Below are 18,300 nucleotides of genomic sequence, written 5' to 3' on the forward strand. Positions count from 1 at the left end.
CTCTCAAAATATTTACGCCGAGCCAAGTACAGCAAAACTTAGGCTTACGCTGATTGAATATGTTAATATATAATCAGGAGACAGCATAAGTTCTGAGTGAAAAAAATTTATTTTGTGGTTGTCTAACTAAGTTGCTGTGGTTACATTATAGGAAAAAACCTTTTTTCAAAATTAGTCCTCAATTTCCTGTTTTGCGTTCAATTTCATGCTCGTGCCCGATACCGATGTTAACTGCTGTTTATAATAATTATCATGTATTAGAATTACACAACAAATATTATTTAGTAATATGCAACAAAATATGAATAAAAAAGGATGTAAATACCATACAGGAATATTATTCAAAATCATCCTTATAATAGAATATATTTATCAGCCTCATTGGTAATGTATAATTCAATGATCACAAAAGTATTTTAAATTCATGTACAAATGTGTATTTAAGGTTAGAACACAAATCTCATGCTTTAGAAAGAAATATCGTGATATAGAACCAAACAATTGGTATGTTTTGCCCACTTTAACAAAAGAAGGCTGTGTCAGCAGAGTGAAAAAGTAAAATTTAACTTCTGACAGCACTACGTTTAAATAGGCAGTTTAATATCACACAGTCAGCCATTTAGCTAAGAAAGTTAATAGAAGATAAAATATGATGATAATAATAATGACACTGTTAGTATAACTTCACTGTAGAGTAGTCAGTCTTGATGAAACCTGATCATGAATATTATTATATGATGATTAATAAGAATGTGGTCCTTTTTTCTCACTCATTTTATAGAAGAGCAGCCTGTTAGTCCGCCTCTGAGGTACAACCAAGGTGTTACCAGTGACACTCAGGCTCTGGATAAAGTTGAAGATACCACCAGTATATATAGCATCATCTCTCATCTCTGATACTTTCTCACCTGTAATAAAAGTATCTGAATATGTTAGTTATTATTACTGTACAACCATCACGTCTAAACTTGTTATATGTTTGTATACTTGTAATGATAATTACTCCACAGAGAACAGGACAGGGCTTTTATTAAAAAAATAACGCAAATTTAATTTAGAATTATAATGTTATAATGTTATTAGTAATAGCAAACAAATTTGTTTCCACTGCTACAACGAGATAACTTGCAGGTTCTATTTGAGAAAAAATGAATTCATCTGTAGGCCACCATTTAGTAAGAAAAAAACTATAACTACCTTGATACAGTTTAACTATAACTATGTTGATTAGTTTTAAACCAATTGATCAACTCGAGAAAATAGTGTTTTTGGAAGAAATTCATCCATGAGAGCTTCATCTTGCTAATAAGCAGTCGTAAAGCCGAAAACAAAACATAGTCTCCAAATTGTGGGTGGGCGTGGCTGAGTCATTTATTGTAGCTACAATCCCTGGCACACCTTTTACATGACAACCATATATGTTACTGTAACATTCATTTGTAAAATTGTCCTACTGCTTTATGACACCCTTTTTATGATGAATAGGCATAGGATGATGATCATATTTTCATAAGAATTTACTGTATTTTCACTAATTTATTCTACAATCAAAAACTTCTAAAATTAAACAGGCATCAAAACCAATGAAATGCTGATAAATCAAACAGGTTTTTATTGTCAGTTGTCAATTTTTATCCCTACGGATATGTTAAAATTTATAATAAGGTGTAAGTCAAGGATTGATTGTATCCTTTTAAGGTTGACTTGCAACAAAATTTACATTAAAGTTATTTGGTATCAAAAAGTTCACCATGTCTTACTCTGTTGTGTTGTAGGTGCCAAATATGTGGAAATGTGATTACAACGTCTTAAAAGCTCAAAAACGAAAAGCCTCCATATATTGGAATCTCTTTATTTCTCTGACGTAGTTATAATATTTATTTATTGTCTTGTCACGTGAAGTTCTCTCGTGAATTGAAAGCCAATAAAAAGCTCAACATAAAACTTATCATAGCACTAGTTCATGACAAACACTTCGGGTTTTAACGAAGACACGGTATTAAATATAGATGCTTGCTACTTTACAGTTTTCTCTCGGTTTGGTCTAATCGGCAAGTCATAATCTGATCATGTGACTCAATACTTCGCAAATAATCTCTATAGCACTTTTCGATTACCAAAAGTGACCAACAGGCTCGTCATGATTGTCAGACATTGATATGTACTCCTTCAAGCTAAGGCTAAAAATTTAAACAAATTTTTACGGTAAGTTATAAGATATCCCTGCTAAAAAATGACAGCTTTACAATGGCGAAAAAACAGACGCCTAAGAACAATAGACATGGCTTTATTGAATGAGTGAAGTATATTTGTGAAAATATTTCGACGAATAAGGTTGCATGATAGTGTTAACAGAAACCATCTATCACAGCTACGTCATATTTGAGCCGTTTTGGAAAGATAATCCAAACTACAGCGGTTTCGTGATGGCTGCGATTAACTGTTCGTTTTTGAGCTTTTAAGACATTGTGATCACATTTCCAAATAATTTGAACCTACAACACAACAGAGCAAGACATGGTGAATATTTTTATATCAAATAACTGTAATGTGAACTTTGTTGCAAGTCCACCTTTAAGCAACAAGCTGGTACCTGGGCCCTGGCCTGCTTGCTCTATAAAATATTTGATTAGAGTTTCATTTGGACGTTTGCCAAATTTACTAGAAGAAAGTTGTCACATTTTTTTGCTTATTTGTGCAAACCTATATGTAGCATAAAATTAATTTACAGATAGGAAATTATACATTAAATATATAACATATGGGATTGCCTGTGAACTAGTTATAAACAATCAACTACTTTCCATGTCTTTTACGTTGGAGAAGAACCAAAGGAACTCCATGATATTTTACTCAAGTTGTGTAAGTTTATAATATAATTTAATTTAATTTTAAATATAATAAATGAAGTGATGATGGATTTAAAATTAGTTGTAACTGAATTGCTAAGAATTTTCTAAATCTTTAATCAATTTTCGCGAAAAACGCTCTGAATTAATAAAAAAAGCTCTAAATTACTCTCATTACTAAATTATGAAATACTTCATAAGAACTGATCCTGACAGAACAACTTAATAACCACTTTGTATTATTGAAGCCAACATGAAACTCTCAATGAATGTTACTAACCAGCACCTCATACATTCAATTTACCTGTAGCATAGCTGAGCGTGTAGATGATACTGCTGTTGCGTGCAGCTACCAGTATGTAGTCTCCATAGCACACCAGGCCTTGTGGAGGATCAGGATGGGTGAAAGTCCACATGACGTTCCCAGTGGTGATGTTAAATCTGAAGACTTTCTTTGTCTTATGGTCAGCTATGATGACATCATCACCATGTCCAGCGCATATCGTGACCCGATGATTACTCAAAAGAGGGCAGCTGACGTTACGCAGAGTCTCACCAGTGAGAGAATAAATAGTTAGTCTCTTGTTAGGAGGGTCAGCAACCACTACCTTACCTGCTGCTACAGTCAGCATGCTACAGTAATAGTCATGATAAGGGTGCTGCCAGGTTGTGTTCACTTGCCCTGACAAATCATAGACACTTACTGTGAGAGGTTTACTACGAGCCAATAAGTATAGTCTGTTCTCATGGATGCTGATGGACTCAACACAATCAGAAGTAGAGATGAATGAGTCATGCAGCTTGTAGTTGCTATCAATTCTACTGACTGTACTATTATTCAATCCTACATATGTAACTCCTTCATGCTGGCACACTGATACAGGCCATGATGGTAGTTCTATGGATTTGAGTAGAGTTATAGACTTTGGAGAACAGGATAAAGGAAGTTGTTGTTGTTGAGGAACTACAGAGCGCTGGTTACTGTTAACTACTATGTCTTCAGCTGAAACAATCTTCAACTCAATCTCACGCTTTTCACCTGAAACATTAATAATATAATAACATAATGACATGATTACGAGGTGTAACAATATATTTATATGCAGGCAGCGCAGCACAACATCTAGAAAAGAGAAAATAAAGGTTACTTAATCACTCATTTAATTGAAATAATTAAAACGTAATTACTCATTATTACTAGCAATTACTAGCTCAGTGCACAAAACGTATTAACAGCGTCTCTAATTCATTTTAGCCTGAGAGTAAAGCTTGTATTTAGAGACGATACAATTTTTATTAGCTATACACGCAAAGATATTGCAACAATATTTATTCATGTATTATCCCAGCCTGAGAGTAGAGAATGCATATCTCTGCATTTTCATTGTGTTTATCATTTCTGTTAATTTACAGGCAAATATAGTACCAATTGTAAAGATTTGTTAAAAGGGAGAAAATATCACCTATTTTACTCTACACTCATTTTTAACATAAATCCTACATATATGATTTATGTTTATGAATATATTCATATTTAGTAAATTAGTATGCAGATAGGTCAATTGCTGCTTTTCTTCCAGTAGCTATTGTTGGCTCATCCCTTGTCCTATTTTTAACACCTCGCGTAATTTGACTGGTCACATTGAGCTTGTATGGCTCAAAGCCGTATAGTTTCACAGAAAGCCTCGAAAACAAACGGGAAACAGAAACGCTTGTTTCCCAACAAAGCCGATCGACATACTGATTTATAATGGAATAATTTGACCTCGCTCTCAATATCTCACTTTTTTGCATTTAGTATATTTTTATGCAAGAAACTATTTGTAATTTATTGTACCAAATTTTATCTCGTTCAATTGGTGTTTTATAAAACAATCAATTTCCGAGCGACTGCCAATGGGAGAAGATTTTGTTGGTTAATGTTGCGGCCTCTCCATTATAAGTTATATAAAAGTAGTAGGCGCGGCCTGTTTGTTGGGAAACGAGCGAGCTCCCATATACGCTTCTTTGGTCGCGGGACTCTGTGAAACTATACGGCTCTGATATAGCAAACATATCTTTGAACACAATACACCTTCAAAGCAACTACCAAAGATCACTTCTTCACTTGTAAACATAACAATTTAACTCTAGACTTATCTTTAACATAAATAATATGGTTGAAGTCTCAGTATCGAGTATGATTTTTATCATTTATTTTTATTGTTTTAACATACCTGTTAGCCTCACTTGGAGTTGTCCTCCCACTTCCAGTTTAGGCAACTCCTCAACAATAAATTTGACCATTTGTTCTTTCAGCTCTTTGAACCCTCTCACAATGTCATCCTACATGTTCAATGGGTTAAAAGCTGTTAAAAGCTGTTACAGATATACTAAAAAGGTTAAACTGTTTGTTCAAGGAACAAGCAGTTTAACCTTTTCAGGTTCATTAAAGTTTACATGGACGATTCTTGTACCTCTTGGTACAAGCGTAAAATAATATTGTAAAGGACTTCATCAGCCCTTTACTCTCCACAGAATGTATCAGATAGCTCCACAAACCAACCCTTTATTTAGTATATAATATATTTATTTATAAATTGAAGCAGAAGCAAGCATACTGGATGCATTAAGACTACTCAAACTTTAAATCATTTCTATATATCCCATAAAACATCTAATCGAATGCCACCTCTATTTGACAGCCACTGTGAGAGAAGGGTTGAAAAATAGAGCGCCATGGCATTGAATTAGAGGTTTTACAGTATGTCATTCTTCAATAGGTTCCACCCCTTTTGTTCATGATAGCTCCCAGTCCACTCAGCTTATTGATAGCCGCAACTCTTGCCCTAATAAGAAGATTTTGTCTGACTATGCCAGTGCTCACAGAGTTGACCCCTTCAGGTCGGACAACAGTGTTCTGACATAACAATATGTTAAATTTTTGTTGTACGATACTTTGTCAGACCGAATGAAGTGGAAATGTAGGGGCATTTCCTGATCCAGAGAATACAGTCGCTCGAACGAAAAACATTTAGCTTTGACAGATTTACCCAAACCGGAAATAACAGGTCTAACAGGACATTTGAAATTAAAACAGAACATTTTAGAATTACAAATATAAAAAATTGTAATGTTAAAAAACAGCTTTCGAGAAAATTGCAAAAACACAAACAGGAATAATAATTAGTACACAAATGAACCCTTGTCATATGATTTTAAATAGTGTTACTGTGGACGTCGTCAGGTAACAATTTCATTTAGAGGAGTATAAAAACTCATAGTAATTATCTTATGCCAATAATCCCTGGTGAAAATCATCAAAATCTCATATACACACTGTTTATAATAAAAATATCAACATAATAATGTGTTAATTGTGGTAACTATGGAGTCCTGCAGTAACTTTAGTGTATTTAGTGTGTTTAGGGGTTTTGAGCTGCAATAAAGTCTGACGTTACAGTAAACCATGTGTAGTACTTGCTGTGAAGAGTTCTTACCTTAAAGACAGACATATAACATAAATGTTAAATTTAATTTAAATAATAATAGCGTACTAAACCCTTCAGTTAAATATAAGTTCTAATATGTATTGTACTACACTTCAACTTTGTATTCAGCTAAAATTTTACTACTTTTCTGTTTCCAAGTTAGTTTAGACCACAAGTAATAACGAATAGGCCCCTAATGCTAAAATGAGAGAGACCAAGCGAGCTATCTTTTTAAAACGTTAGCTGGAGGGATTTCGGCAAACAGCCTATCAGCATCTTCATTATTTTGATATATTCAGCAATATGAACTCCAAAAACTCAAAACTTATTGTGTTATCGAATTGCTCAAAAAGATTTCAGGTAGTGTAGGCAAAAACATTGTGTTGCACATGACAAAGCAAAATGTTTATATAAAATTGTCATTATGCACCACACACCGTAGGAATTTAGTATGAAGGTGACTTTTCGTTACAAAAAACCTTATCACTATAACTGGGCAGAAGAACGAGCACGGACTAACACAGAGATTTATATATATTAATAAAGCTACCAGCCATGTTATAATTAATAATACTTATATAGAGAAAGGTATGATGTCATGACCTTTCAATTACAACTTCAGTATTAGATACATCTCTATAAGGAGTCCGCTACTACTCTGATGTTCTACTATATATATTCAACTGTTTACTTACTGGTGGAGAATGTTTGATTTTAGTCTCTAACATCTCTCTTTGATTTCTGAGAGTCCTCCACTTGTCAAGAACAACATCCTCCAGAAAATCAGTAATCTGTACTTTAGATTTCTGCCTGTTCTCAAGCACCTTCTTCTCTATTTCATCATACTGCTCCTTAAGTGAGTTTATCTACAGTCATGGTCAAATCTGATACAAAAAATGAATATAAACGATACTCAATTTTTTTCTATATATATATATATAAAATTGTAAACTCACTTGCTGTTCAAGCAGTTCAAAAGTATATTGAGTTAGTTTTAATCTGAATAAAATTCATATGCTTTCTGCACACTATTTTAATAATAATAATGACACCACTATTAAATGAATGATGTCATCACTGTAGTTACATGCATAACGCTAAATCTTATAATATCCTGTGTAATGATTTTATGCATTATTGTTACAGCCACATTGATAATACCATTCATATGCTTAGTGGTATCTACCATTTACCATATTATCTCGATCTTGGAGCTGTAGATAATTCTAAGCAACTACTTACACCAACGATTTATAATAATACACATGTATAATTCAGCAAATGCACAAGTGTTGATTTACTCAACAAATTAAAATGACCCCAGTCACCCCAACATACTCAATAAAGTATGTTGACATTGGCCATCATTGCTGGCCCCATTCAGCAACTACAACAGACACTATCATAAAGTGTACCGCCTATAATGTAAGTTCCACTAACTCTAACGAATTTATGTAAAGTTTTTGTTTCGAGCTACATACAACCTTTCACATGCCGTAAAGTAACAATCCGGCACGAACTATCAAACACGGTATGAATTGTAATAATGCTGTTGCAATTATGGCGTCACAATTGAATGTGTAATTGTGATGCTATAACTAAAGTTAGCCTAAAGGTAGAGAGGAGACAGTGCATGTCGTTATTTCTATGGCTAAATACAATAATAAATGTACTGTGTGAGATAGTGTTTCTAAAAAGTTCAGGGAATAGGTTCAATTTTTCAGAATAACTTAAAAATGATTCATCAGGGCAGGCGTCAGAGTATCGGTATACGATAGTGAATGTCACAGACATGAGTTTTAGTCTCATCAAAAACTATATTTCAACCTAACCTTAGATGGAAAGTTAGACAGACATTATAATTTTAGGTATATTAAGGACACCGTTTTTACTTCAATTTATATTAGACAGAACAAAATGTTTTTATTATTTTCATAATGTGGCGGATGGTGTCCCCTTACGTTTAGCCAAGCCAAGCCAGAGCCGTGCCAAGGCAAGACCAAGCCGAGCCGTGCCCGGTCCAGCCAAGTAGAACGGAGGTGGAGCTTGCTAGCTATATAAGCTCGAACATTTGTGTAGAAGAGCAGAGCTGTTCTGGGCCTGTTCATTGTCGGTTACTTGATCATTATTGTACAACTTATGAACTAAGCAGAAATATACAGTGAAACATGGATAACTCGAACTTCACGGGACCGAGCAAAGGTGTTCGAATTATCAGAGCGTTCAAGTTATTAGGGCACTGTCACAAGTCCATGTATTTACTTATTTATTAGTAGATACATGTACATATACAAACTATAATATAAATCAAAAGCACAAATGGCTTGTTTCGAATTAAATGCTTCTACTGTAAAGTTTAAAACGTTTTTATCAAAAGGTATAGAGATTTTTCTATCACTTGAGATTGGTTCATTGTTTGAGGTGATGTTATTGCCAGGACGTTTTTTGGAATGACATTGGCAAAACTTGATTGTTGTTGAAATGCTCAAAAGAAAAGACATTTTTTTTCTTTTTGGGGTTTACCCACGATCATTTTTGCCGTTTTTTCTTGAAGTTTATGCAAAGATTACCTCACTTTACCTGGGATTCGTTAAGAGCAACACTCCGAGGCAGTTCAATTAGAAGTTTTACGAGGTTTTACGTACATTCTGTATCACTCACGCTTTTTTAATAGATACTTATTGAATGTACACACGTATTCTGTGTTTAGGTCAAACGATGAATAGTGTTTTGTAGCTAAGACAACGTATACGTTTAATTACAACAATTTTTAAGACGTTTTAAACATTCAATATTCCAACGTTGATTCAACATGGAATCAACGTCGGAAAACTATTCATCACGGGCTAGCTGGGTTACGCCACGCACTCAAGGTTTTTTGCCACGCACATACAAAACAAAAACAACATGCGATTTTTGTTTTGTATGTGCGTGGCGAAAATCCTTGCGCGCGTGGCGTAACCCAGCTAGCCCGTGCTATTCATCGAATAGCAGTATAAATCAAATTTCACCAAACCTTTAGAAAAGTCGTTGACAAAAATATTTTGCCGATGGTGGTAATAACGACGATTATGAATTACAAAAAGATGAGGTTTAGCTCTATGGCTTTGAATAAAGTGATTTTCTAAAGCAATAACAACCGTTTCGGTAGCCGTTGGGCAAAAAAACAGTTCGAATTAACAGTGTTGAGTTCGAGTTATATATAACAATTTATCATTACGTGGGAACGGACCAAAGAAACCGTTCGAATTAACCATGTGTTCGAGCTATCCGTGGGCAAGTTATCCATGTTTGACTGTATGTATAAACGCATGCACTGAGTCTTGTACTAGTGGAGGAAAAATGAAGGTCGCACAAAACTTTTACAATATTGCATTATAGACCATGCTTTCTAGAAAAACAAAAAAAAAACCTTTGAGATGCCATTGAAAGTATGTGTTCCCTATATCATTGTAGAATTACCATAGCCATGAACCATAAGCGAAGTAAAACCGAAATGAAAATGAGAAAATTTGTCGATACCAACCAATACTGCTACAGTTATTGTATGGTCATTTGCTGAAAAGGTTAAGTCTAGGTTTTTCCATTTGAAAGCAGCAAAGATGTGAGTTAAGGGGCATTCTTCAAATTTTTTCAATCTTTAGTTTGAGTGCAAATCTACCAACATAAATTTCAAGGTCAGCATACGCCATGAAAGGAAATCTTTTAGATATTTGATGTGAGTCAACTTTACTTCAGCTAGCTGTTGCTCTCTGAAATAGAGAATATGTCATATTGAGAGTTCTTAATTAAACCAGATTTTAATTACAAATAATTCTATATCACTCCCTATTCTATTATTGATGTATAAAATAGGAAACAACAAGTTGAAAATGCAAATTAAAATGTGCAGAAAATAATTAAACACAAACATAGACTGAACTAATTCACCAACCTGCTCATCTCTCTTCTTATAAATCATATTTAGCATATCTTCAGTCTGACTGTCATAATCAGAGACCATCTTAGATATTCGTTTGAACAGTACTTCAAACTGATCATCTCTATCTGAACTCTCAGCAGATATTGTGCCTGCAAAAAGGGCTGAAGCCAGGTCCTCTAATGGAAGCAGAGAATGTGTAGAACCTAAATAGAGAAGATAACTTCACATATACCAATCATACATAACAAATAACAACTTTGGTAAATAGTAAAAACATTATTGTGTTTGTTTATGCATTGTTTACATTATTTGCAAACAAAGAGAGCATACACTTGCTACTGTTGTATATGCAGGCATCTCTTGTGCACCTGACTATGTTACATGAACTTGGGCTAAGGGAGCCAGACAGGCTTTTGGAGGCAAAGCCTCTCACACAGGCTTGCAGGATTATGTTGCTTTCTCAGCTTATTGATAAAGCTAAGGAATAGCTAAATTAATATGGAGAAGGGTGTATAAGAGAGCATTCTTCTTTCTGCTAGAGGGGAGTGAAGTGGTGGTGAATGAATACACAACAGCTACAACCAAATACAATCATTTTGTGTTCTGAGCAAATAAATATCTAACTAGAACTAATATATTGAATCTAACAAATATAATAACATTTAGAAACCTACATACACCTACAACAAGCCTACATACCAGTGTCACAGGTTGGCAAGTCAGGAACACACTTCAGGCAACTGAGAACATAGCAGACTTCACATCCAAGAACATATTGTTGGTCTTTATGCTTGGGGCAGCTACTTACTTTAGCTTTTTGCTGTTGAGACAGGTACTCTAGTATTGTTATCTTGTTATGTTCATCCATTGTGTCATCGTGGGACTGAAATATAAAAGCAGCGCAATACTGTGACTTTTGGTTACTATCTTATATTTTCTATTTCAAACTGTTGAGGAACAAGTCATCAGTAAAATATTCATGTGACAATTATAAAGCTAGTTTAGAGCAGATTTGTTTCAAGTTGCTTTTGCCAGAGTTTATGGATTATGAGGCTTAGATAGTTGTTAAGTTGCCAACACTCAATGAGTAGTTATTTAGACTCAGACTAAAGCATGTTCTCTTGCTGTACATCATAATGACTTTGTAAGTTCTTATTTCACAACAATATAGCAATTATGACTTTAAAACATAAGTTATCATTGTTTGAAAAATCAAAAATATTAAATGGCTATAAGATGCACAATAGACCGTATTCACCATAGTTGAAGTTACATGTACAATGAAGTTGAAGTACACCTTTTAAATTTTTCTTACAAACAACATTTGTTTGTAAAAATAAAAAGTCCAGCCTATAAATTAAACATGAGTAAATTCTTTGATGATGAGCAAACAACTTTTTATTGCAATTCATAGTATCTTCACATTGTACCTTTGTGTATTTGCATAGTAGGATACTAAAAGCAATTGGTTATTAAAATCAGCTTGATGCAAAGTAATAATATATACTAACAACTTTACATAAAACTACTGCTCATACCCAGTTTTAACTATCATGTATGAGTCTGAAAAGGAAACACTAGTACCTCCAAATGAGCAGGGCAGAACTTCCTACAGCAGTAAGTACAATAACTAATAGCTTTCTGTCTTGGTGAGCTCTTCTTTAGACAAACATCACACAGTGTCTTGTCTGTACCCAAGTCATAGGATGGAAGACTGTCTGGTGGCATCTCAAACACTTGGCTGCAAATAATTAGTGATAAGTGATAAACGATTTGCTACATGGGTCATACAGTGATAGGTAATGCATTATATGAGTCATTCTATGATGGGCGAGTCTTTTTCTAAGCTTGTATGTTGGTAGTAGATCAATCTATGGATCTGCACCTGTAAAGGGCAGAGTGGGGAGGTTTTATTATTAAAATTAAAGCTGGAGTAGCTAAAATATAGACATGACTACATCATTGGATTAAAAGTCTGGTCTCTGTTTTTCTTAAATACCATTTGAGACAAACATACAGATAATAACATACATGAATATTAAGTTTGTCTTTAAACTGAACAAGATATTTTAATCTTAAAGATAAACTTGCATGAAATTTTGATACATAGTTTTTGTCCCTCTGAAATGTTATTTACTATTCAGATTCTGCTAAAACATGATATGCCTGCTTGCACAGACCAAACATGCTGCATGAAATACATGAAATGATATGGGAGTTATAGAGCAATTTCTTTAACTTACTAAACACAGTAAAGGACAATTTTGTACAATGCAATGTAAGCACTTGGAAAGTCAGCAGTGTAAGCTGATCCATAGTATTAACCCCATACTAAAGCACAGCTGCAGTACATGTGCAGTTTCATATTTTGAAGAGTGTGCATGTGCAGTGCACATGAATGGCTAGGTTCCCTTTCATGAGCGTCATGGGAATAAATCTCCAGTGGATCTCAGGAAGAAATTGCAGTAAGAATGCAGTTCCAGTAGCAATAAGCTTCAGCTGCACATTAGAATGTTGTAATTGATTGCAAAGTTACTGTATACTGCGCTGCAATGGTGCAATTCAGTTTTAATGCATCACAGCCCTGGCTATGTGCACTATTATATAATCTAAGTTTAACCAACAAATAGTAGGACTCACCAGCATTCAGTGTTTCCACACAGCAGCAAGTGTTTGCTCTCATAGTAGGTGGTCAAACAGGTCATACAGTGAATATGACTGCATGGTAGGACTTTGGGGTTGACAATGGTGTCACTTTTACGGCAGCAAAATTCACACTCAACATCTGCTAGAGCTTCAGCCATTGTGATGTTTAATTTTAACAAAACCAATATTTGTTGAAATTTAGTTTTAAAAGTTAAATGATTAAGGGTGTGTGAAGGTCTGCAGTCGAGAGAAATTAGCACCTGCAAGTACCTGCTACAAATGCTAAACAATACTCAAAAACTCAACCTCAAGCTCATTACGAGGGCTGGTCAACATCTGATACAGCCTCAGCCATTATAATCTAGAAATAAAATGCACATGTCTGAGATTTATCTTACTACATATGTAGAAGTACAGCATCATGGCTGAAACTTTCAAGAGCAAAGTACAACAAAATTTGTGAAAGCTTTTGGTTTGAACCAATTACAAAGTTTGATGCGCTTTCGAACTTTGAGTGGCATTTCATAGTCTAGCAAGCAGCATTAGGAAGCAATGAGTAAATTACATTATTTATTACACAAATGTATTATGTCTGGCTGCAAATACCCTGCCAGTGTAGCAATGAACTCTATTCCGTAGCATGGAAGTTATCAAGTTATTATAAATCATAACATCTTAATCTGGAAAGGCATGTATCTCTCTCTTAGCAATGAGTTATTTAAATTATTGGTAAATTTGGTTGAACCGATACTGGAGAGACACGTACCCCTAAAATATTGTTCACATGTTTGTCCACTTTTATCAATCACAATCAATGTAAACTTCACACCACATCAGTAGGCCTATTGTGGAATCAATTTTATCATGTTATGTAATTGACACTGTGACCCTCATGTCAGGCATGCCCTGCCATTCATCACCAATTTAAGTGTATTCCATTGCAACCATCGCTATGGTAAATGGCTATTGGAACGAGCCCTTTATCAGAGACATAGAATGTTTTTGTTCATTTAATCTAGGTGGTATAATAATTGTTTAGTCCTTGAATAAGTTTCTCTTGTCAGACAGCAACCAGCAGATAAATAAATATATAAACATTAGATGGAAATCATTATTAGTTTATGATATATGTAATATACAGAAACAGTTTTTTCATAGATCTGACTAGCGATGATGAGCTTTGATAAAACAATAAAGGTGATACTAATAGTGTGTGTATTAGAATACATGATTATTACACTGTTGTTAGGACTCTCTACTCACTGGATTAATACTCTGGAAAAGATCGGAGATTTAACTGTTATGGATTAATATATTCAGCTTTCGTACGCGACAAGAAGGTTAGCTCAAGTGTATCGTGGAATAGATTATTGCCTTTATTATTGCAAACTGATACCAATAATGACTAGATAATGTTGAATATACATGTATTTTTCGGAACCTATTTGGCTTCAGCTATATTCAAATGTAATACTTTCGAAGATGTGACTTGCTTATTTCATATACTAACTACTTTTCAGTTTGAATAGCAACTGAGAACTTTGCTGATACAAAGGCTTCGATAAGCTAGGTTTACCCGACGACCTAATTATCATAAACTGGCAGAACTGTGGTCAGTGCTCAAATGTTTACACAAAATTTAGAAAAATTAATGGGACAAATTTTAATTACCTTCTTTGAGAAATTTGTAGCAATATATAAATAGCTAAACTAAAAATGTTAATCTATCAATCATGAGGAAATACTTAAATAATTAAACTTATGCTGAGACAGCCACATATGACTCGACTTTCACCTCAATGGCCAATTTGAATAAGAGAGAAAGAGACAGGCTGCTTCCCTACATACATCATTTTGGGCAAGTCTGCGCACATATTTTTCTTTTGAGCATTTTAGCAGCAATAAACTTTATTCAATTTCGAAGCAATCTTTAATCTCAACAGTGCAGTTTATTGTCTGTAATTTCAGGCTGCGAGACAATTAATAACTTTTAATATCACATTTTCTTTATGAGTCAAAACAGTACTAACTCAAGTTATATAGTGCATCTCACCAGCATAATTTATCATTGTTTGTAATCTCAGGTTGTTTGAAGAAGGATTAGAAGATTAAATTAGCACCGTAAAATATTTTATTAATTGCTACTAAATTAATAACTTAATAAATGCTGTACTTTCGGATTTTTTGTTTATTAACTAAACAAAAACAAGAAAATACTTGAAATCAAACAATCAAGAACTACATAAAGATAGAATAGAATTACTAGCTATTAAATAAAAACTCACTCATTGAACCATGTGTGACATTTCATGAAACTTTTTTTGTGTTAATCCATTTTGTAAAACATAATGTTGCTTCTTTTTAAACTTTCTAAGTGCTAAGTTTAGTTATAAATTGTTTAAACACACGTGTTTGTAACACACAATAATTCACACGGTAATGATTTTTCGTCGCAGTTGAGTGGGAACAAAATATTAATTGTGATCCAGCCCGTTGCCGCATTGTTAGCGATATAAACACTTCATTACGGTATATATCGCCCAATTAGTTATAATAGTTTATTGTAAAAAAATACGCAGGCTTTTGAATTGCGGCTTTTTCTTTCATGTAGAAAAACTGCAGACATACCTTAAAATTGATGAAAGCGTCGTCTACTTTTCTCGCTGTTGTATAATCGAGCATAACCGCGGGCTACGCTAATGCCCGAGGTCATGGTAGTTACAGGTAGTTACGAGAGGTCACGGGAAGTACGAGAGGTTACGGGAAGTACGAGAGGTTACGGGAAGTACGAGAAGTTACAGGAGTATAAAGGCGTGGGGAGATTGGGAGAGCTTTCTTCTTTACATCAACCGCATGTGAGTACACTCGTTTATATAACATGGCGCAGTTGACGAAGCTCTGATTTTTTTTCTTGTTTGTTATCATTAGCGATAATTTTTCTGGTTGCGGGGTAAATTAAAACGGTTGAGTAGACCCTTTCACGGGCGTGCAGGCGAGGTGACGTGAGTTAGAGTGGTGTTGTGAGGTGTTGTAGCGGTGAAGTAGCGGTGTTGGTGAGGTGTAATTATTTATTACATATTCGGAGGTGGGAGTTATACTAATTGTACGAGTGGGGTAGAGTGTATTTGTGGCGAGGGAGATATTGTATCGGGTAGAGATGGAGAGTGGGTTTCCGAAGCTGGTGTTTGGAGAGCACGGTGATGGGTCGTGGGAGAGATTCATAGAGGAGATGAATTTATGTATTGAGAGTGCAGTTGAGAGAAGAGGTTATGAAGGTGAAGGTGGCGATAGACGCCCTATTATGAGAGGTAGAGGCAGGTTAGTGCCACTATTGAGAGCTATTGGGCACAGTGGTAGAGAAGTATTGAGGGGTGCAGGGTTTGACGTAGATGGCGTAAATTCTACTTATGAAGGGGCAGTGGAGGTTTTACAGGGTTATTATGGTAGACAGGAGAGTATGTTCGTAAAGGGGCATAAGTTCCTTACGGCTAGGCAGACACTTGGGGAAAGTGATAGAGAGTTTTTGCAACGGGTAGAGAGTTTGAGCAGATATGCAGAGGTGACTAACGATAATGATAGGGTAAGGTTTGCCCTTATTGTGGCGGTTAACGGGTTGAGAGATAGAGAAGTAAGCAGAGAGTTAATGAAGAATGCCAATCTTACGTGGGCATTATTGCAGGAGGCATTGAGGGCTCGTGAAATGGCCAACAGCTCTGATAGATTTTTGAGAGGTGAGGGTAGAAGTACAGATTTAAAGAGTGAGGTTAAGAGAGAAGTAGCAAAGGTATCAGAGTTTGATAGCCGAGTGCAGTACAGGAGTAAGGATAGAGATAGAAGTCATGACTCAGCAGATAAATCTTCCCCTAGGGGTAGCCCTAGGAGTAGTAGAGAGTATTATGGTAGTGAAGAGCAAGGTACTAGTAGATATGGGACAAGAGGCAGGGAGTATCACAAGGACAGTGACAGTAGAAAGTATAGAGATAATAGCAGGGAGAGGCATGTCTCTAGACATAGAGCAGGCAGTAGAGAAGGCAGTGGAGGTAGAGTATGCTACAATTGCAAACGTAGTGGGCATGAGATGAGGAGTTGTCCCTCCCTTAAGTGTTTTTGTTGTGGACAGCGAGGACATGTATCCCGTTATTGTAGGGATAGGAAAGAAGTAGGTTATGACGGGCGAGGTAGTAGTAGGAGGTCAGGAGGTAGTCGAGATAATAGCTACGAGCGGTATGGTAGCAGGGACAGTAGTGGGGAGAGGTACAGGGGCCGAGAAAGCCCCCGCGAAATTAGAGGCCAATTTGGCAGGTACAGAGACAACAGTATGGATAGGTTTGAGGGGGAGAAATATAAGGAGAGGTACCAAGATAGTAGTAAGGGCAGAAGTGTTAGGTTCTCTGGTTCTAGAGATAAGTATGAGGATGACAGTTGACTAGGAAGGAGAATTGTAGAGGTTTTGAAGGTCAATGGAAAGAACGTTGAATTTACGTTTGATACTGGAGCAGAGGTGTCGACTGTAACCGAGGGGACGGCCGAAAGGCTGAACCTACGGCTAGAGGAGCCATCTACTGTTTTGGCAGGAATAGATGGTCGTAAGCTAAGAGTAGTCGGTAAAGCAGGTGTTCAGTTGGAAAGTAAATAAAGATTTATGGAGACAGAGGTATACGTGATGAAGGGATCTAGGACAAACTTGTTGGGTATAACCGAGTTGAGGCAGCTGAATTTGTTGGCTGTAGTCAACGCGGTGAGCAACAGCGAGTTTGACCCAGTAAAGGAGTTCGGGGAAGTTTTTGAAGGTTTAGGCACTATGCCAGGTATCTTTAAGATTAAGTTGAAGGAAGGTATAGAGCCAGTGAGGCTGTACTCGCCTCGGCCTATAGCAGCAGGTTTAAGGGAACAGGCTAAGCAGGAGTTAGATGATATGTTGGAAAATAAAGTGATTGAGCAGGTTGAAGAACCTACTGAGTGGTGCTCAGGGCTAACTATAGCGCCTAAGGCAGGAGGGAAGATAAGGATGTGTGTTGATTTAACTGGACTGAACAGATCTGTCAAGCGAGAGGTTTACCCTTTGCCTAAGATTTCAGATCTGCTCAGTGAGTTGTCTAAGGGGACGATGTTTTCGAAGTTAGATGCGAATTCGGGGTTTTGGCAAGTTCAGGTAGAGGAGGGATCAAAGTCATTGACGACCTTTATCACCCCTTGGGGTAGATATAGGTTCAATCGAATGCCGTTTGGTATCTCCTCAGCTCCTGAATTTTTCCAGAGAGCAATGGAAAAAGTTATCGGGAGCATGAAGGGAGTAGTATGCTTAATGGACGATGTCCTAGTATATGGAAGGGATGCAGATGAGCATTGGTCAAGGTTAAGGGAGGTGCTAGGAAAAATCAGGCGTTCAGGCATGACGTTAAGGAAGGATAAG

At 35.8% G+C, this 18,300-nt stretch overlaps 2 protein-coding genes across 2 annotated transcripts; one reads left to right on the plus strand and one right to left on the minus strand.

Moving 5' to 3' along the window:
* Positions 1-741: 741 nt before the first annotated feature.
* LOC137402304 (uncharacterized) lies at positions 742-13,045 on the minus strand. Its single transcript, XM_068088802.1, has 8 exons — positions 12,882-13,045; positions 11,826-11,982; positions 10,941-11,124; positions 10,254-10,444; positions 7,015-7,185; positions 5,066-5,174; positions 3,154-3,888; positions 742-908 (listed from the first exon to the last, which is right to left on the minus strand). The coding sequence occupies exons 1-8, from the start codon at positions 13,043-13,045 to the stop codon at positions 742-744; spliced, it is 1,878 nt and encodes a 625-aa protein (XP_067944903.1).
* A 2,553-nt stretch (positions 13,046-15,598) lies between these two features.
* LOC137402305 (transcription termination factor Rho-like) lies at positions 15,599-17,313 on the plus strand. The gene is made up of 4 exons (XM_068088803.1): positions 15,599-15,742; positions 16,006-16,248; positions 16,567-16,778; positions 17,034-17,313. Exons 1-4 carry the CDS (start codon positions 15,599-15,601, stop codon positions 17,311-17,313), a joined length of 879 nt encoding a protein of 292 aa, XP_067944904.1.
* Positions 17,314-18,300: the final 987 nt, after the last annotated feature.

Source organism: Watersipora subatra, chromosome 8, assembly GCF_963576615.1.
Source record: "Watersipora subatra chromosome 8, tzWatSuba1.1, whole genome shotgun sequence".
Taxonomy (NCBI): domain Eukaryota; kingdom Metazoa; phylum Bryozoa; class Gymnolaemata; order Cheilostomatida; family Watersiporidae; genus Watersipora; species Watersipora subatra.

Bases quoted from the DNA above. Each gene is read 5' to 3' on its own strand.
- LOC137402305 (XM_068088803.1), top strand. From the start codon at position 15,599: ATGGTAGTTACAGGTAGTTACGAGAGGTCACGGGAAGTACGAGAGGTT. The intron at 15,743-16,005 runs GTGAGTACACTC...CGAGTGGGGTAG, and splicing joins CTTCTTTACATCAACCGCAT to AGTGTATTTGTGGCGAGGGA. The intron at 16,779-17,033 runs GTATTATGGTAG...CCGTTATTGTAG, and splicing joins AGCCCTAGGAGTAGTAGAGA to GGATAGGAAAGAAGTAGGTT.
- LOC137402304 (XM_068088802.1), bottom strand. From the start codon at position 13,045: ATGGCTGAAGCTCTAGCAGATGTTGAGTGTGAATTTTGCTGCCGTAAA. The intron at 5,175-7,014 runs GTAAGTAAACAG...TTGAACATGTAG, and splicing joins AAATCAAACATTCTCCACCA to GATGACATTGTGAGAGGGTT. The intron at 3,889-5,065 runs GTATGTTAAAAC...TTAATGTTTCAG, and splicing joins ACTCCAAGTGAGGCTAACAG to GTGAAAAGCGTGAGATTGAG.